This window comes from Carassius auratus, chromosome 43 (genome assembly GCF_003368295.1).
Source record: "Carassius auratus strain Wakin chromosome 43, ASM336829v1, whole genome shotgun sequence".
NCBI lineage: Eukaryota > Metazoa > Chordata > Actinopteri > Cypriniformes > Cyprinidae > Carassius > Carassius auratus.
Window position 1 is genome coordinate 12,098,012 of NC_039285.1, and position 21,968 is coordinate 12,119,979.

At 35.6% G+C, this 21,968-nt stretch overlaps 1 protein-coding gene across 3 annotated transcripts; it reads left to right on the top strand.

The window, feature by feature from the left end:
• The first annotated feature begins 6,140 nt into the window (after positions 1–6,140).
• Positions 6,141–21,966, top strand: LOC113061718 (DEP domain-containing protein 7). Of its 3 annotated transcripts, none has more exons than XM_026231100.1 (9): positions 6,141–6,201; positions 15,176–15,608; positions 16,893–17,023; positions 17,179–17,371; positions 18,266–18,486; positions 19,239–19,381; positions 19,779–19,904; positions 20,495–20,573; positions 20,855–21,966. In XM_026231100.1, the coding sequence occupies exons 2-9, from the start codon at positions 15,184–15,186 to the stop codon at positions 21,067–21,069; spliced, it is 1,533 nt and encodes a 510-aa protein (XP_026086885.1). In that variant the 5' UTR covers positions 6,141–6,201; positions 15,176–15,183; the 3' UTR covers positions 21,070–21,966. The 3 variants fall into 3 exon arrangements, with proteins under 3 accessions (XP_026086885.1, XP_026086886.1, XP_026086884.1); XM_026231101.1 differs by lacking the exon at positions 6,141–6,201 and adding an exon at positions 6,255–6,486; XM_026231099.1 differs by lacking the exon at positions 6,141–6,201 and adding an exon at positions 9,950–10,098.
• The last annotated feature ends 2 nt before the right edge of the window (positions 21,967–21,968 follow it).

The following is a 21,968-nucleotide window of genomic DNA, read 5'->3' on the forward strand; positions in this document are numbered from 1 at the left end:
GACACATTATATACATCATATAATCGTCTCTTCCCTTCAGGTATTGTTTACTAACAAGGTGACAGCGCCAACTACTGGCCTCGAATACATAATAATGCGTTTTAAGTCATGCTGAAAACGCATTTACGTGAAATGTAAAAAAAATTGCTGTGAAATGATAAAACCATTGCTGTGAAACATAGCCTAAAAATCATAGGTTATTTTATTTCAACCCCAACATTTTTTTTCAGTGTTTGGGTAGTTTTTTTTTTTTGTGTGTGTGTGTAAGCCAGCTCCTGGGACCAGGACAGTTGCAACAACCCAGCGATTGTAATAAGCGCGGGTATTTTGCATCCTCCATTTAATCTATAAAACTGTTTCTTTGCTGTAAATCATTTTATTTTAAGCAAAGCAAACGGATGCGATGTCAGTCACTGACACTAATCACATCGGCCTTTTTGCAACAATAAAATGTTAAAATTTTACTTCTTAAATGATTTTTAAACAAGTTAAAATGTAAGAAATAGTGAATGGTAATGTTATATTAAGAACTGTATTTAACCAAAATAACGGCAATATATTAAAGAGAGAATTCGCTATTGTTCCATATGTCCAATAAAGTATGAAGCTCCTCCCCTCACTTTCACACACACACACAAATAACAAATCACACACATGATACCACACATATTTCATTTTTTACTTTTTTTTATCAATTCACACTTAAAGGGGATACAGTTATTGACACAGTCATATCATTGTAGCTACATGCTTTTTCATGAAATATAGGCTATGCTGAAATAATTAAACTTGTCATTTTAAAACAAGTCCTATAGCAATGAAATTGCTTTTTGAGGTTAAAAGAAGAATTTATTTTGATGACAATCGAATGTGACAATTACAGTTGAATGTTGATGTTGTTAACAGGAACAATTTGAGAGCAAAGTATAACTATGATAATCTGCACCTTTTGACGTGATCTGAGCTTTTCTTTGATGGTTAGATTTAATCACTATTGGTAGCAAGATTTATTATAGGCCTAAAACTTATTTTTTATTATTTCAGTTGGTCAGAACAAAACTGGCAGACGTGTTACTTGTTCAGATTACATTTTTCAGGACATACTTCACACTGGTGTGTTGACTGACAGCCACGCACGCTCCTCAAAACATTAGATTCGTCCTTGCGGAGAACCCGTGCCAATGCGCAATCCACGCAAAGAAAATAATTATGCAAATAACTGCAATTGCAGGTTTCAAACAGAGATGGCGACAAAGAGGCAACACTTACTGAGTGCAGCTTAAACAGCCAGTAAGATGAAAATTCTAAGCTTCCTATCACTGTTTATAAGTCCTGTACATTAGGTTTAAATCCATCCAAGGTTAAAAAACATTGTCATTTTGTCAAAAAATAATTTTAAAATTACCTCAATTCTCAGAGATCCCCAAACGGTTCGCACGAAGCTGTTCAAAAGATTCAGTTTCCTTAAACCCCACCTTTCGGTAGCATACTGTGTTCTGATTGGTCAACTAACATGCAAGCAGATTGGATTGGTTGTTCGCACACACCTTCACGGTAAACTATGCGTTAGCATCTGTTTGCGGTGAATTATGTCTTATTCCTCTCACCGCGAAGCAAACAGTAAAATAAAAAACTTGAACAGTCTTGCTGCTTTTTCTTCTGTGTGTGTGTATTCAAGCCGCGCGCTTCAGTTTGAATCTGAATAGCGTGTTCAGCGCAGGGGGCATGGTCACATATAACGAAGGGAGATGTGAAAAACGGACATCGTGTTGTTTTCATATGGATTACTTTATCACAGAATATCTGTTTACGGCAGCACTTGTTTAGTTTTAAAGTAGACATGTCAAGCTTTCTATAGTTATCTCTCTCATGTCTCTTTGTTGAGTATTCACGGAGTAACACTTCATTTTAATGACGTGTTTGTACATGACGATCAGCACAAACAAAGGCTGCAGACAGCACACATACTGATAAGACGCTCGGGAGAAAACAAACACATAACTTCATAATCATACTTCGCGTTGTGATTCGGAGATGCTCGTTGGTCTAAATAAAGTTGGTAATGAACCATCTTTTATGGCCAAACGCTTTGAAAATCCCGCTGTACTCACCGAGATTAGAAAAGAAGTCATCAGTGAAATGTTGTGAACACAACAAAAGGGATTTGTTGTACTGATCTGGTATTGTGGTAAAAATGAATTTTAGCCATTGGTTCTTCTGATCTTCATTCTTTGGCAGTGAAAATAAAACAAACTTGCCTTTACAATTAAAAACACACGGTCTCCTCGACATGATGCTTTCACACCAACCAGAGCGTCTGTGTGTGTGGGGGGTGGGGAGATGGGCAGGTCAGAGTTTTGTTTCTCCCAAGACAGTAGGCGGAGATTATTATGCAAAGTGCTCCTAGTGACGTACATAGAGATGGGCAAAAGATTTGAAATCTATAACGACTCGTTTCAGCGATTCAGAGTCGACTCCTTACTTTAGAAGCCAATAACTTTATAAATCGTGTACATTTTGGTTGAATTACTTTGCACATTGTTTACACTGATGGGCAGCTACATCATACACTGTAATACAGGTAATTTTTGATTTCCCATCTGTGTGGCTCTTTAAATAACTAAAATCTCAACACCTAGCACTTTATCTTTAGGTCATATGAATTAACATGATAGTCTAAAATAATTTACACACCTTCATGTTGTTTCAAATCTGAATGACTTTCTTTATCCTGTGGAACATAAAATATAATATAAGGCTATTTTGTAAAATATTTAAATAGTGTTTTTGTCCATACAATGGTAATCAAATCTGTTTGGTATCCAACATTCTTGAAAATATATTTTTGTGTGTTCTGCAGCAGTCTTGCAGGTTTGAAAATGACATGAGGGTGAGTAAATGATGACAGCATGTTTATTTTGATATGAACTATCCCTTTAAGTGAACGTGTGTGCTTTTATTGTCACTGAGCATTGTGTTTTGTCTGAACGTTTGAGTCAACTTCATATTTCCCTGTTATCAGTGCACTGCTATCAGTTCCCTGCTATTAGTGAAACCCTGTCACAGGGGTTCTTGACGTAGGCAAAACAAAGTCTGACGGTGTATGTTAGATAACAGGGAACCATAATAAGAAAAACATTTGAAAATGATAGTACTTGGCTACATTATCACTTGACCTTATCAAATGAATCAAGCAGTTGTGTTGATTAAAATAGGAGGACTCTCTGGCAGAAGCAGTGAAAGTGTTTCTGCCACATCAGCCTCAAACAGAAAGTCATATTCTATGATGCTGCAGATTTCTAAGATGTGAGCAGTGATTTATCACTCAGCATACTCACATAGCTCCACTAGAGGCTGGTTAATCTTTAGTCTTTACACAGCTTAACCAGATCAGCTGTGTAGTACATTGTCTGTGTGGTCTGATAATTTAAAGCAACCAAATCAAGAATATCACATAATATCTGATGCATCATTAAAAGACAATATGCCAAACCAAGTGGAATTTGTTAAGAAATATTACTAACTTTTTTTCTTTCTTTTTTTGTCTTTTTGCTTCATTACAAAAGAGCATGATTATTTCTAGTCAAAATACCACTTAATTCAAAATAAACTTAAAAGGCCAAAATTACTATTAAAATAATTCTACTAAATATATATGTTCCATGCATGTGCTCTACAGGAATACAATCAAAATCTCTAAACAATTTATTATGCTCTTGTGAAAAAAAAGTAAATTTTAGCAAATAATATACTTTGAAATATACTAAAGTGTGAACTGAATTTAATGTTATTGAAAGTTGTTAATGTTATTGATTACTTGCATGTTATTCACAATCGAAATGTCTTATAGTTTAAATGTATATTAAATGCAATTATATAAACTTATCCAATCTTGTAATGTAATTTCATAATTACTTTTGTTTTCCTTTAAAATATACTGCCAAACGTACGGATAAGCGTAAACTAATAATACTGTAATGTAATTTCTATTTAAACTTTGTATGAAATGTATTTAAACAGAAATGTAACTGTTTTATTAAAGCATGAACGATTATTAAAACAACTATTTTAAATGTACTTTAAAGCTTTTATTTTGACATTAAAGTGCACTTTTAAAAAGTGTCCTTATGTTTAAGAAACATTTGTGAAAGTGTTCTCTTTACGTGCCATTTACTTCAATTGAAGTGACGTGACGAGTGGCCAAGTATGTTGTCCCATACTCAGAATTTGTGCTCTACATTTAACCCATCCAACTGTACACACAACATCCAACTGTACACACACAGAAGACCTTTGAGTTACTTACAAGTAACAATCATAACAATCAATATCATGTTCAAGTACAGTTTTTTAAACATGCATTTTAAGATTTGAAGTACACTACAAGTGTACAATTAATTACACTTCTTTCTCATACGGGTGCCCTTGCTGTTCTCTAGTTGTCTCATGGAAAAACTATTCAGAGACTGTGAGACTTCAATACGGCTGGTCAGTGGACTGTTGAATAAAATATGATTGTTGCGAGACACAATGCCGCAAAATCGAACATCTCTGTGGCTGAAAACAAAGACGCCAATGTCTACAAATGGCCCGTCATGAAGGAAGCCACTGTACAGTGTAATCTAGTGAGGGGCGTCAGTAGATTCCAGACTGCATATTGCTAGGAGAACTGGATGTTTGTCCAGTCGCAAACGTCTGCCCTACAGCTGAGAAACATGAATATGGACAGGAACGTGCTGCTGGGGTTGAGTGGGAGCAGAGCTGAGAGGACTCTTTCACACCGGTCAGTCTTCTGGAATTCTTTTATGGGGACAATTGATGGGCATTTGATACAATCCACCCACTAAACTTATACTCAGTACAACAGACAGGAACTACAAAAGCCTAACTCGCTTTGTTATAAGAAGATTACATTTTACCAAGTCAGTATTTATAAGTCTTATAAAAGTCTATCCATCCATTCATCTATCTGTCTATGGCAACTGTCTGTCTATTTTTCTGTCTGTATATCTTGGGTTACTCTTTATATTAAAGCTGCGGTAGGTAACTTTTGACGCTCTAGCGGTTAATAAACAGAACTGCTTGCGTCTTGCGGAAGAACATTGTAGCCGGAACTACTTCTCTCTGTTTATGTCTATGAAGAATCACAAAGGTACTGGGTTACTCCGCCGCGGTACCCCCGAAGCAATCTAAAATAGTCTGAATATAAACACTTATTATAGGTGTACCCTAGTGATTCAGGACAAGCTAAAAACACGGTTTGGAAAATGGATTCATGGTGTACTCGCTTATTATATACATTTTTCTACATTTTGAACACAAACAAAGTAACAGACCGCAGCTCTGATTGGTTGTTTCTTAACAGGAGCGATGGATTTTTGCAAATGGCTATAGGACACTGGGAGGAGCCAGAGGAGCTTGATTTTTTCACAGATTATCTGTCTCATATTCTACCGTCAGGACATAATGACAGGTTTAATAAATATGTAAAAAATATATTTTTACAAAAGTTACCTACTGCAGCTTTAAGGTGTCCTTGTTACAGTGCAATTATACATTTAAGTACTGAGTAATATTAATAAATTACATGTACTTACTGTATGGTTAGGGTTAGGATTAGTAGTTGGCTTTGGGTTACTTGCATGTAATTATGCATAATTAATTGTTATTATTATAGTATATGTAACGGGTGTAACAAGGACACCTTAAAATAAAGTGCAACCATACATTTCTATCTGCCTGCCTGTAGTTTTATCTATTACATAGAAACCTGTTAAATTATTTTACAGTAGCAATAATGCCACTGTACTTATTGTAAGTATGATTCAATTAGTACAGATTTTAAAATGTGTTTATAATTTAAGTTTATCATTAGATAATATTAAAAGTGGGAATTGTGGGAGGAGCTTATTCGTCCAAAAACTATCATATTTGTCCTATCAAAACATGTCATAGTACAAAAAAAAAAAAAATTAATTGTTAAAAGAGATTCAGACATTCCTAAAGACATTCCAAACCTGTGCAGTGATGTGTGAAATATGACCAGACCAATAAACGTGACAACGAAACATCATTAATTATCCCTTTAACATGCCATAGCTTATCAAACCCCATGTGTTTCCATAAAGCCCAGGTGATAAAGCACCCTACACAGGGAAGGCGGCTCTGGGTCCTTGATAAGAAAACCGGAACAATAACCAGGTACAGTGACCTTGTCCACAGCTTCTCCTGCAGAATGATTTAACCCTGAGCTGCAGGAATGTGTTGATTCAGAGCATAGAGAAAATGCTTTAACCTGTGACACAGACACACACAACAACATCAGCGCTCATAACGAGGACGCAGAAGTAGCAGAACCAGTTCTGATGACACACGTGTGTATTTAGTGGTTGGGAGCGTTAACTTTTATCAAGAGCGTGTTTTAATTGAATACATTTTGCATGAGGTCAGCTCTGGAAACTTTTCATCTTCTGTTGTTCTGACTGGGTGAGTAAACGCATTTTTCCAACCTTCTTCTTACACGAGTGCATCCGCCATATAGCATCTGAAGCCTTGTCTATATCTAAGATTGCGGATGTTTGCTGGCACACACTGTTTGAATCAGTGTTTGTGTGTATTGGAATGCAAAATGCTCTGTGGCCGAGGGGGACAGTAAAAGAGCTAATGACTTGGGAAAAAGGAGTGAATGAGACCCCCTAAAGAGTGTGAAGGCTAGCATTGAGAGGCAAATTCTGTTTTACAATCCTTTGGCCTGGAAGCTGTGACAAAGCATCATTAGAAGGCGGCTTTCTAGATAAGTCCCATTCCTCCCCCATCTTACTGCTTTCTTTACACTGTTTAGCTGTTATCTCAACACTGACACTTACACACTAATAGTACGCTCCAAACGGACTCTTCCTTTGATGGTCAGGACTACACTCTGCTTTAGATCCCTGTCATTGTTGATGGTTTTAATTCTTCGAAATCTCTTAGTCTGAAAAATCTCACCTTTATGAACTTTGTCAGTCGCATGCTCAACAGCCTTACAGTTCTCAAACTGTTGTAACCAAATTCTCTCTCCTGCTGGATTCAGCTCACATTATTTCCAATCAAAGTTAAGAAAGATAAGGTGTCCCTTAAAGATCATAACATCCATCTGAAGTTTTTATGGGGATGTCATGGGCAATGATTTACATGGCGGGTGAAGTAGGACATGCAAATGCACGCGATCAAGAACGGCTTAAAAGAGTTTACCTGTTGATTTCTTAGTACGCAGAGGCCACCCTATGCAGTGATGCATTAAATATGATGTTTGCATATCAAATTACAGCTTTCTCAACCTTTATTAGCCACAGTCTGTTAATATTTCGAAGTACCTTGGTCATACTCAATTCTTTGAATTTGAAAGCCTTTGGGAGTGCATTTCAATGTTTCAAGTAAAGCTTTCTAAGAACTGAATGTCATTTAAAACCACACACCATGGTGTGAGAGCTGTAACAAATAAAGTTTTCAACATTTATTCTATAGTGATATAAGACTTTTATATAGAGTTTCATTTGACTTCCAGAGGCTGATGATCGAGGTTGCACCTATACTTGCAGACTATTTGATTGTTTATTTAACCAATACATTATTAAAAGTGTTCTGGGTCAGGCTGTTAATCATAATAAACAAACGTGGAGTCTCATCAAAGCTGTCATTTTGTCTAAAAATGTCTTTTATTTATTTATTAATTCTTTGTGACAGTATTTGGTAGTATATATTGGTTATTCCTGGTGAAAAAATATGAATTGATGAATTTGATGTAATTTGTATAGGCTATTTAAAATAGTATATCAACTTTTTAAAATATTTAAAATATACAGTAAAACTTTTAATTTGACTAGTAATTGACCAATTAAAAGTGTTAAGAAAGTGTTTCTTTTTAAAAGTGTTAAGAAAGTAATACAAGTGTCTTTTAGTACACTTAAGTGTTTTTATTACATTAATATTATATTGTCTGTGAGTACAGTTTAAATATATATATATATATATATATATATATATATATATATATATAAGATTTGAAATACACTTCTTTTTCTCAAGTAAAAAAAAATGGTGGCATTAATTTAATGACATGAAAACATAAGTTATTACATATTCACATGATCAAATTAACATTAGCTCACAAAGAGAGAAAAAAGAAGAAAATTTCATACATTTCAATGATTTCAGTGCATTACATGTTTTCAGTGCTTTTTTTCAAGAGATTTAATTTGAAGCCATTTATAAAATGTGCAAAATTTGGTATACACTGAGCCCATTTTCTTATGCATATATAATTTTGTATAATATGTTTGTTGTTTTTGTTTTCTGTATAAAAAAAAGTACATCAAATATAAATGTGCACTAAATTTTTCCGTTAATATAGAATTCCAAATCCTTCCAAAAATAATTTAAAAAATGCTAAATAGTTTTTTTTTGTTGTTTTTTTTTACCACAAAATTCTCAGTTATATGAAATATTAAGCTTAAATCTTTCCAAAACATGCTTAGCAGGATAAATTCTATGAAGTATTGGGTAAGACACTTCCTTAATTGTATTATTTGATACACAGTGTATTTGGCAGTTTCAATGTTTCAACCCAAGAGATATTACCAAATAAAGAAGACCAAAATATCTTGCTGCAGGTAAGGACACAGAACAAAGAGCATTCCTTAAAATCATATTGCTACACTGTTGTTTTAAAACATCAGTATTTCCAATGAAAATACATCACAAAAAAAGTAACATCACACTTTTTGGAATAGCAATTTTTTTTTTTGGTTTTGGTTTTGGAATTTCTGAAGAACAAGAATGATAACAAGAATTCCCATGGGAATTAACTATCTTACTAGAAGAATACCTTCCTTGAACCAAGTATGATAGAATAAAGATTTGTTTTTAAATAATATGTCCTTGTTATTCCATATCAAATAGTTGTGGGGTAAAAAAAAAAAGTGCTTATACACCCATTTTAACATTAATTTTGTCCAAAGAAAAATTCAATTTCAACAAAAAGTCTAGACTTTTCAATACTAATACAAGAGTATTGAATATATAATTAGGAAATACATTCCAAGGTGTTCTCTGTTCTTCATAAACTCTTATCAACCATTTAATTTTAAAAATGTGTTTGAGAGTATTATAATCTAAGAGCTTCAGTTCCTCTTGCTCTTTAGGATTACAAATGACAACCTTTTTTAAATAATGTGTTTTTTTTTCTCCAAATAAAGTTATAAAGAATCAGATCTAGATTTTTAATAATCTTGGGAGGCACATCTAACGATAATGATGTCGATATACCTTCCGCCTTTGACAATAATACCCTCCCAAATATTGAAATGCCCATCATTAACCACAAATTAAATGTCTTTTTAGTTTTTTTTAATAATTGGTTCAAAATTTAACTGACTCCTTTGTTTTTCAAATTTGTACAAATTATTATTCCTAAATATGTTAATTTATGTTTAACTGGAATATTCTCTATTTCTGAAGAGGAGCTATATTTGAGGAGAAATAATACAGATTCATCTAAATTCATTTTAAGGCCTGAAACACCAGTTAATTCCTCAATATATTCGAATTAGTTTTTCAAAAGCACTGCAGTGTCATCAGCAAACAGGCTAAGTTTAAATTGTATACCTAAAAGCTGTGATACCATTAAATTGATTTCTTTTTATATGCGATGCTGAAACCTGAGTGACTTACAACAATAAAAAAGGAGAGAGAGGGCATCCTTGCCTAAAGCCACGATGAATTTCAAATCTTTGTGAGGAACCATGAGCAAGTTTGACTGAACTATTACCCCCACTATACAATGTTTTAACTGCCTTCAAAAACATATCTCCAAAACCAAACAATCTAATAACTTTGAAAAGAAATCATTCTAATACTAACGAGCTGTCGACTGCTCTCGTGACGTCACGGTGAGGCTGCGAGAGCGCGCGGGGTTCGTGCACAGATGAGTTCAGAGCGCGCGACTGTGAGTGTGAACATCAGATACATTCAGCGCAAGACTAAAGAGAGATGATTTACATCAATAATACAGCATCGAGACATCCGGCTTTAACCTGAACTACATGCACAGACCTCCAGGTAGGTTCCCGCGTCTACCGACTAGCTGTTTTTAAATCTATTTGATTTAATTATTGTGGACATTTGCACTTTGAATGCTGTAAACAGGCTGTTTCGTTTTTAACTTTAGTGTAAGTGCTAAATATCTAAAATAGCATTAAAATATGCTTATTGTTGCGTTTTTATGACTGAAATTATATGGTTTTGTCTTTGCTAAATGTGTGTTCTTTAATTGGTAAACTCATGTTAAGTATGATGCAGTCTAAATACTTAAGTGAATTTTGGCATTCGTTTAAAGAGGTTTCGCGGTTTTGGATTTACAGTAGCCAGAGGGTAAAAGCGTTTGGCTTGTCTGTGCTTGACAAACTAATGAGTTCTTATACAGTAAGAATCTAAGTGAGTAGATTTTGTGCTCATTTCTTTTCAACGTGTTTCTTTGTCATATAATGAAAGTTATAGTGTAGATGTGTCATCATCATGAGGTGCTCTCCCTCTGGGGTTATTTATCTGAGTGTTTGGCAAACACATCAGTGTGTGCTGGCCATCAGGAGAGGAGTGAATCCCAGCAGATGCGTGCTATCCATGGGGACAAACACCATGGTGACTCCTCTAATGGATGTTCTGCAGATACTGGATTCTAACTTGGTACTAAATGTGGTATTACTCATGCAAACTAAGTCATTGTGTTACAAGCCAACTCGAGTAAAACATTTTATTTAAACTAAGTACCATGGTATCATTCTATACCTGTAATACCAGCACCATATTTGTTTGTAAGGTTTAGTTGCTTTTATAAGCAATATATGACTTCAAATTGTTAACACCAAAATCACGTAAAGTACTTCTACAGTTGTTCGACCTGCAGCATGCAAATGAACCAAAGCCTACATGATGTGAACATAACAAGGAAGATTTGATATCAATGAGTTTATCAGATGGAGGGATGAATCTGATGAGTTTAGTCAAATCTAGCCAGTTGGAGAGAAACTGAATTTGTTTTTTTTAGCTTCCAGATTTGCTCATTTGCTTATGTAAGAAAAGAGTTGATACTCACCCTTGTGTAAAAGAACTGTACTTGCAGACCAAACTACGTATAGATAATATAATGTTAATAAAATATTATGCAACTTAAGGATACATAAAGAAAGTACACTTTTATAACTTATTGGCACACTTAAGTACACTTTTAAAAAGTGCTTTGTAATAATGTCAAATTAAACATTTTAAAGCAATTTAAAGCAAAAGATACAGTCAATCTGATGTGACAACTAACATACTAAAGCACATGTAATTAGAAAGTAATTTATATTTCTTGAGGTATACTGTGCTATTTGATATTACATTTAGTCAATATTTTAAATGCGCTAAATTTGAGCTTCATCGTTATAATTACAAATATATTTAAAAACATAACATACAAACTTCAATAGAAATGACAGTAACACATATTTTAGTTGATCATAAATGCTTGTCAGTACATTCGGCAGTCACTTTAACCATATTTCAACTATAATAATGAAAGTACATATGAAGACTTAAGAGCCTCAAAAAAGCTTATGTTCAACTAATTTAATAAACATTTAATATATTTTCAGTTTCGTTTTTAAAAATATGCTAAAATTAGGGCTGGACAATTTTTTTTTAGCTTTGATGCTTCGGTAGTAATCTACACCGAATATTCGAAGCTTTGGAGGGAGGGGGCTGAACATATTCTTCTCTCTAACATCGTGTCTACATCGGATGCCGCACTGCGCCAAAATACAGTAGAACCTATTATGCTGTCTATGACGTACTGACACAAATTTCTAATGATTTTCAGTGGTCACTTTGTCGCATCCCTTATAGACAGACTTTAGCTGTCGAGTCGAGGTGTAGACACGGTGTAATGAAGGCAGGAATCTTCTGTGTGTCTGTCTGTCTGTTTGCATTTTATTATGTCAAGAACCATTCATCCAAAATACTTCAAGCATGCTGGGTGTGTCGCTGCGGACCCAAGGGAGTTCAATGTCGCATTTTGGTGCAATATGGACACGGCACATGTTCAGAATGAATAAACTTTTAATAAAATACAGAACAGCGCTAGACGGATGCGGCGCGCCACACATGGGCAGGGCTTATGCTCCGAGAACGGACACTGCACTAGTGACACAAAACACACAGGTCTGTTGAGAGCAATACTTTTAATAAAAACAAATTAATGGGCTACTGTACGTTTTTTAATGACTGCCATATTTTCCTAGCAAATTAAGTGCACGTTTTCATCATGTGTAAAATTACTGATTAACATACCGATAAAAGCAGTTAGATTTTTTACACCAACAATATACTAAAGGCATACTACTTACAGAACTTGATGTCTTGTTCTGGTTTCAAATATATATAGCGTTTTAAACAAAACAGATTGTGTCAAAGCAACTGAACAACATTATTTAGGAAAACAGAGTGTCAATAATGCAGTTAAAGGGAGTTCATCACTGAATTCAGTGATGTCATCATCCATCTCAGTTCAGTTTAAATATTATCTGTGCAATCATTTGCAATCAAGTCAGCGTTAATGCTGTAAATGAAGTGTCCCCAACTAAGCAAGCCAGAGGCGACAGCAGCAAGGAACCAAAACTCTATTGATGACAGAATGGAGAAAAAACCTTGGGAGAAACCAGGCTCAGTTGGGGGGCCAGTTCTTCTCTGACCAGATGAAACCAGCAGTTCAATTCCAGGCTGCAGCAAAGTCAGATTGTGCAGAATAATCATCTGTTTCCTGTGGTCTTGTCCCGGTCGTCATCTGAGACAAGGTCTTTACAGGGGATCTGTATCTGGGGCTCATCTAGTTGTTCTGGTCTCCGCTGACTTTCAGGGCTGTAGAGGTCATTTCTAGCTGCTGCTGTACCATCTGGGCTTGATATAGACTGGATCTGGTGGCTACGGTGACCTCGTAATAAGAGAGAAACAGACTAATATTAGCGTAGATGCCATTCTTCTATCAATGTAGCAAGTACATCAGGTGTTATTGGAAGGGTTCCTAGTTCCGGTTTTCTAATTAATGCAGCCTAAAAAATCCGTTAATAGATTTGGATATTAGAAGTATATTAGTTTTTTATCTGTAAACCAGGTAAAAGAGATTTTAAAATCTATACGATGTTTGATAGGGAGCCAGTGCAGTGTTGGCAGAACCGGGCTAATATGGTCATACTTCCTGGTTCTAGTAAGAACTCTTGCTGCTGCATTTTGGACTAGCTGGAGTTTGTTTATTAAGCATGCAGAACAACCACCCAATAAAGCTTTACAATAATCTAACCTTAAGGTCATAAATGCATGGATTAACATTTCTGCATTTAACACTGAGAGCATAGGCCGTACTTTATATATATTTTTGAGATGGAAAAATGCAGTTTTACAAATGCTAGAAACGTCTTTCTAAGCAAAGATTGCTATCAAATAGCACACCTAGGTTCCTAACTGATGACTAAGAATTGACAGAGCAGCCATCAAGTCTTAGACAGCGTTTAGGTTATTACATGCAGAGTTTTTAGATCCAGTAATTAACACCTCTGTTTTTTTTAGAATTTAGCAAAAAGAAATTACTCGTCATCCAGTTTTTTTATATCGACTATGCATTCCAGTAGTTTTCAAATTGGTATGTTTTGCTGTGAAATATAGAGCTGAGTATCATCGGCATAACAGTGAAAGGAAAGCTATCGTGGGTAACACTATCTCCCAAGGGTAACATATAAAGCATGAAGAGTAGCGGCCCTAGTACTGAGCCTTGAGGTACTCCATACTGCACTTGTGATTGGTATGATACCTCTTCATTCACTGCAACGAATTGATGGCGGTCATATAAGTACAATTTAAACCTTGCTAATGCACTTTCATTAATGAAAACAAAGTTTTCTAATCTATGCAAAAGAATGTGGTGGTCAATAGCGTCGAACGCAGTGATCCAATAGAACTAATAGAGAGATACAACCACGATCAGATGAAAAGAGCAGGTCATTCGTAACTCTGAGGAGAGCAGTCTCAGTACCAAGATATGATCTAATTCCTGATCCTCACAGATACCACTTTTCTTTAAGTAGGAATATAATTGTGAGGATACTACCTTTTCTAGTATCTTGGACATAAAAAATGCTCCCACACAGCTTTGGTCTTCGGCATTTTTGCCTTCTCTTCCAGATTAACTGAATCATGAAGTTCATTCATGGGCGATTCATATTCATGGGCGAATGAGAACCATTTCACGGGGTATGCCAGGTGTTCGAGAGAAAAAAAAAGTAAAAGAGGAAATTCGAATGCCAACCCACCGAATGAATATTAAAATAATGTAATATTCTGATCCAGCCCTACTGTAGCTAAAATGTACTTGTTTTTCAGAAGGGCAAACAATGACTGAATTCACACAACTAGAATTAATCTGTTGTTCGCTGCATCCCAGACTGCCCAGGAAAACTCTAAAACAGCTAGTGAGAATTTTTTATATCACAGTCAGCTGTTGTCCACTTGATGCAGAGCATTCATTGAAGACTAGGCAATGGGTGATAGCCACCCATAGTAAATATCCAGATCCCTGACGGGTCATTTAGACCTTCATCATTACCTCAGGGCTACACATAAAATTCAGCAGGAAACACTTAATGCGAGAAAAGATCATCCTCCCCCGGTGTCATTTATAAGGCTTATGAGGTATTGATTTTGGCAGCAGATGCTCTTTGTTTTGGAAGTAGGATCTGTAAAAGCTTTCTTTAGTCCAGTGTTACACCAGTGAGAGTAAAACATGGGAAACTTCATGTTCTACAACTGTCAAGTTGATTATAATGCTAAAGAGCTGAAATTAAATATGGGTTAGATGAATCCTTTGGGTCCAGTTTCAAAAGCCTGAAGATGCTTCTATTTGTAGACTTATTCCAGTATTAAAAAAGGACAGTGCCAAAGTCTGTGTGTAATTTTATTCCACAGTTTTTAAAGCCTGACTAAACGTATTAAATGCATCTCCTTTCAGTCAAAAGCTTTAGATTTATTGAATGTGTGGGAAATCAGAAACACAAGAATGGATGCTGAGATCATTATTCTGGCGTTTCTCATCCAGTCCATCTCTCAACAGAGACAGGGATGGCTGGAAAGCCATTCCGAGCCACGTACATTTGGACGAACATCATCAACAACCTTCAGACGCAGGTGGAGGTGAAGAGGAGACGCCACAATCTGAAAATCTACCATGACTGCTTTCTGGGCTCCGAGGCCGTGGACGTGGTTCTGGCTCACATCATTCAGAGCAAGTTCTGCGGAGATGCTGAGGTGCCTCGTTCCAAAGCAGTCCGCCTCTGCCAGGCCCTCATGGAGGCCAGAGTCTTTGAGGCGGTGGACACTAAGGTGTTTGGGAAAGAAAAGAGACAAGCCAAGTTTGAGGACAGCAGCTGTAGTCTGTACAGGTTTTTAAATAGGCAAACCCCAAGTGCATCAAGCTCAGAGACCATTGAGAGTAGATACGAGTCTCTCAGCATACAGAGGAACACGTATAGTCCACCCTTCAAAAGGTAGGTATCTCTCAACACTGTTTCCCACATCACCTTCACTCAGTGAAACTGTATACTGTATAACTTGGAGGGTTGTAGAACGTTTTCTCTAAAAGAATGGCCTGAAAGGAACAAATGTCATTCCAGACCTGTAGGACTTTATTTCATCTTTGAAACCCAAGAGTAGAAATTTTGAAGACTGTGCTGGCTGCTCTTTTACATGCAGCCACAGTAAACATGGAATTAAGCTTTCAAACTTCTAAAATAAGGCAAAAATTTGTGGTGCATATACTATTCCAAGTGGTTTTTTTAAAGATATTTTTCAAATTTAAGAACAGTCCAAAATTCAAAGTTGTTATTCACTGATAATCTTCCTAACTTCTGCCACCGAATCAGATTTGTGAACGGATCATTAAGACTGGTTTTATGAACTGGATCATTTGAATTCTTGATGACTGAAAAGATTTGACTCGAAACGATTGTGCATCACTACTTTTCTCATGAACTTTTATGTATAAAGTCAAAAAGTTTTAGTTCAGAACTTCAGAAAGTAACTTGACTAATTGATTAACTTGATTCTTGACATCGAACACTTGGATTATAGTGCACATGCACAAATCATATTGACTATTTTTATGATGCTTTTACCGTACTTTTCCATCCCTTTTGAAGTTTGAATTCATAATTTCCTATTCACTGAATAAAATTGAGAATAGTGTTTCCATTTCAAGTAGGTCACCTACTATACTAAGATATATGTGTTGGTAAAACCTTTCAAAACTAGCTAATCATTTACTTGTTTTTAGTTTTATAGAGATCTTACAGAATGCTTGGTATTTTCTATTAATTGTTTTTCCTTTGAGATTTTGTACTTTGAAATACCTCATGTTGACTGTGGTTGCTATTAAAAGCCAATCCTCTATAAATGCCCATGAAATGTCAACATCACAGTAAATCATGGACTAAAGGGCCTTATGAGGTGATTCTTACAAGAATGCATGGTCACACTTTATTTTAAGGACCAATTCTCACTATTAACAAACCATTAAACTTGACTTTTGCCTCAATAAGCTCCTAATTTGCTGTTTATTAATAGTTAATAAGGCAATTGTTAAATTTAGGTGTTAAGTAGGATTAGGGATGTAGAATATGGTCATGCAGAATATGTGCCAATATTTTAATAATATGCATGCTAATAAGCAACTAATTAATAGTGAGAATTGGTCCCTGTACTGAAGTGTTCCTGAATGCTTGTTCGACTGGTTTCAGTCATGTGATATACTATTGTCTGATTATTTTCTTCAGGAAAGAAGATTCTGTGTATTCAAACAACTCACCTGTCAAAACAGATAAATCTCTGGAGGATGTTTTGGGAAATCTGAACATGAGCACAACCATCACACCACAGATGATGAATCTGGGGTTATCGCAAGAGTGTATGTTTTCTTTGGAAATAAATGCAAGCTCTGTCTATTGTCATGAAAAACAAAATGATTATTTGACAAAATGATTATTTATTACTAAAAAAGATTGCCCAAATCTATTGGATTTTTGTAAGTATTAAATCTGATGTGTGTCATGTCTGTGTCAGTGATGGATGAGATATGGCGGCAGCAGACGGTACTAAGACTCTTACAGCTGATTGAGCTTCCGCTTCTGGAGAGCCTGCTGGAGGGCCACGAGAGCCCTCGCCCGTCCCTCCACAGCATGGACAGTGACCCAGACCTCCTCTACACCAGCAGCTACCTGGACCGTGAGATCCTCAAGGCCTTCAGCGAGGCTCAGTATGCTGATTATTTACATCATGCTCCAACTCTATTTTTTAAGTCCTCTCCTTTTTATTCTGGGGTTTTAGTTTTAGGGCTGCAATAAATTACAAAACTAGACTTATACATTTCATGCAAGAGAAATATATACAGAGAGAGTTGCAAAAAGTGTTGTTTAAAAAAAAAAAATCCTTTTCCATAAATGTTTAAATAATCTTAAACGTTTAGTGGACTCAATGGGAAATATAAAGTATACAAGTGTCTCATAGTGGTTAAAAAAACAAATGCATGTACGTCGGCTCGGCTCAGCTGCGCTGATGAATATATGGTTTGATGCACCGGTGCATGCATGAATTCAGGACGTAATCAGAGCAGATGGACAAATAAATATCAGTTCTGTTTTTGTTTTTTTTACAAATGATTAAACAGAGGTTTGCCTTTTAAATGATTCATGGTCATTTTTTTCTTGCTCGGTGTGACAACGAACTTTCAGCTGCACTTTATTCACAGCTGGAGCTTCTTTTCTCTTCTTTCTTTATTACTGATTTATTATTGCAAGTATAAACAATTAACTTCAACAATTAAATGCAGCGTTGGATGACATTATGGACACCGAAATAATATATGAAGGCAATAAATACATAGATAAAACAGAAATACAGAAAAAATTGCGTATAACATTCAGCAGATCATTATACAGTTTCAGAAATTTCATTTCATTATGTAACAGTTCTGTTTAAACCCAAACCATGAGGCATTTTCATTTTCAAGAAACTCCCTTTTTAATCTCTCAGTTATCTTATATCTTTTCATTGATTAATTCTGTCCTTGTCTTTAATGTGTTGTGTTTTTAGATGGCTGTGCTTTTAATTGATGCAGTGTATCTTTTTCCCCGCTTCATCTGGTGAACAGAGCAGACAGCTGGCTGTCGGCGGCTGTGGACTGTCTGGAGTTTCTTCCTGATCAGCTGGTGGTGGAGGTGAGCCGAGGACTGGCCAGGTGTGCGGAGGAGACGTCCCAGTACAAGCAGCTCCTCTACGGGACCCTCGCTCAGCACTACGGCCGGTCACACCACCCTCCGCTGCTCAGCAACTACATCTTTGACATCCACTCAGGCGTCTCCGAGCTGCTTGGTGAGAGATCAGTCCACTATAGGCTGGCTTGACCTGACATTTATATGAAATTAAATTTGGCTTAATAGTGGCCCTTGAGAAAAGGAAGCAAATAATAATGTATTTTATAATTGGAAATAAAATACTTTACTAAAGTGTTTTTTTGTTTTTTTTTACTGAAATGCAAATCAAATCAAAAATATTGTAGTTTAATTTATATTAAATGCAAATAGTTGAACGTAAGAATGCTTTTTGACCCACTTCAATAGGATTCAAAAATAGTTAAATCCAAGCCATCCAAGATGTAGAAGAGTTTGTTTCTTCATCAGATCAGATTTGGAGAAATTTAGCATTACATCACACTCTTAGCAATGGATGCTTTGCAGCAAATGGGTGCCGTCAGAATGAGAGTCCAAACAGCTGATAAAAACATCACAATAATCCACACCACTAAAGAAAAGCTGAGTAATTGTAAGAAACAAATCAGACCTCTGGCCAAAAACAATTTCTTTATTCATAATATAGCTTGTGAAGAAGTTGTCTCATCTGAATCAGGAGAGAAATATGCACAGATCAAGCACCGTTTACTCGTGAAAACAGTCCAAAATAGTTCTAAACAAACTTAAAGAGGGTTCTTTTTGAAATGTTTGTGCTACAAGATCAAATCTAGTTGCTGAAAACTAATAGCAGCACCGTAGAGACCATCCATAACACCCTGGCAATGTGCTAGTTTGTCACAAATCGCGTTGTTGTATTTTTGTGCGTGTGTGCAGTGAACGGGAAGCAGGAGCAGGCTCTGGAGTCTCTTCAGCTCTGTCTGAAGCTGCAGGATTCACGCAGTAGAGAGGAGCTCCGCAGGTTACTGCGCTTCATGGCCCTCGCCGCCGGCCCTCAGGAGATCAAACTACACAGAGAGGTGCCAATAATCTCAATAATACGGTATTTTATGCTGATGTACTTGTAAAACATGTAATGGAGTGTTGATGAATATATAACAGCACTGTGACTTAGTTTCTGAAAGAGCATCACAATTTGGAAATCGTTAAAAAAAATCTGGAAAAAATGATACACTGGAATTGATGTGGAACTTCAGATCAGTGCACAGTACGACAGTGTTTCTGTCACACAAAAGTGCCATTGTCAAAAACAGAAACGAAAGTGAGCTTCACAGTTGCCATGCTTGTGAAAGACACTGAATTAAACAACAGCCTCTGTTCTGCTTTCGCCTGCTAATCATTTATTACACCTACAGAAATACCATTCCTTCATCCCTACAGAAACTTGACAAGCTGTTTGTTTGTTGGGTTCTGTAGATAGAGAACAGAATGGCAGTGAAGAGGGCGTTCTCCAATGCTATTGTGTATGGGACTAAACTAGCCAAGGGCAAGGTTGATCTTCTGGTTCTTTTCATGACGGACCACCACCACGACCTCTTCAAAGTGAGTCAGCGGCTCAGACTGGCCTCCACTTACACTGAGGAACTACCTGCACTGTGTGTGTGTGTGTGTGTGTGTGTGAGACAGTGCTGTTAACAACCAGACAGGTCTGTAGGAAATGCTATTCTTTCGAACTTTCGATTCATCAAAGAATCCTGGAAAAACTATCATGGATTCCACAAACATTAAGCAGTAAAAACGGTTTTCAGCTGTCATATCAGAATGATTTCTGAAGATCATGTGACACTGAAGACTGGAGTAATGATGCTGAGAATTCAGCTTTGATCACAGAAATAAAATACATTTTAAAACATAAAATAAAAACATTTTAAAACACTTAATTTACATTGAATAATATGTGACAATATTACTGTTTTTATAAGATTTTTGATCAAATAAATGCAGCACTAGAAGAGACTTGAAAAGAAAAGAAATAAATAAAATGTAATCTTAATGACCCCAATTTTTTGTAATAACAGCTATGATAGCAACATGCCTTTTTTTTTGTTGTTGGTTTTTTAAATGAGAAATTCGTCAATCATTTCGGTAATTGTTCTTTCATAAACGTGTGTTTCTGTGCATCTTTTCCCCAGATTCCCGTCACCCTGCACAAACTTGTAAGTGATAAACTGTTGAGTGTCATCAAAGGAACGGATCCTGATCTCATCACAGGTATAACTGCAAACATATGAGAACATTTACATTTCAATAGTTTTTTCATCCTGTTTACTTTTTTCAAGTGAAAAATTATTGTTCAGGTCTATTAAATAATAATAAGAGATACAACTTTTGATTTTAATTATGTAATGACAATAACTGAGATGAACAGATGTTGTAGAAATAGCTTTCCTTGTTAGTTCAATGCTTATTTTAAAGCTTCATTGAAATCTTATCATAGTAGATGTTTGTGAGGCAATTTTGTAAACTGCTAATTATGGCTGATCCTCTCTTAGGAAGCACGTACTGTCGCCGTCTGACTGGAAAAGATTACCTGGAGACGGTTCAGAAGACCACCAGAGAGGAGCTGTGGACCTTACTGCAAACTATTCACGAGAACTCGAAGCTGTCTCTGAAAGAGAAGCGCCGTCTGCTCGGACAGTTCTACAGAGGACATCCCGAGATATTCGTGCAATATTTTGGCAACAGAATATCCAATGTTTATATTTAAAGGACCTTCGTTTAATATTATACTGTATGATATGTAAAAAGTATTTTGTGTGTTGTAAATATGTACATATTGTGGAAAAACTCAATACTACTTTTATGAGGGAATGAGATTTGTTTGACAAATAACACATTTTACTTTTCTTGATCATAATTATGACCACAACTCAATCCTATATACAAATTTGAATACTTTATATATATGTGTGTGTTTGTGTGTGTACCTGGACCACAAAACCAGTCAGTTTTTTTCTGAAACTGAGATTTATACATCATCATAAAGATGGATAAATAAACTTTCCATTGATTTATGATTAGGTTGGATAAGACAATATTGATGAGATACAACTATTTGAAAATCTTGAATTCGAAAGTGCAAAAAAAAGAATCATAATGTTGATAAAATTGCCTTCAAAGTTGTCTAAATGAATTCTTAGCAATGCATATTACTAATCCAAAATTAAGTTTTAATATATTTACAGTATGACATATACAAAACATCTTCATGGAACATGATCTTTACTTAATATCCTAATGATTTTTGCTATAAAAGAAAAATAATTTTGACCCATACTATGTTATTTTTGCTATTACTACAAATAAACCCCAGAGACTTAAGACTGCTTTTGTGCTCCAGGGTCACATATTGTAGCCTTTTTCTCATTTGTAATTTATTATAATATTTTTAACCTAAACTGGAAATTATAAACTTTAAAATACATATTCTCCATCTATCATCAGGGTTGAAGAGTCCAGACGTCCAACATTTTCTGTTACAGATGAATCTTTTCTTTGTTGTTATGTAACAGGGATGTCGTTCAGAATGCAAATATAGACATCCAATAAATTCCCCAATAAAAATGACAACAAAACTAATTCAAAATATTGATTAAAAAAAAAACT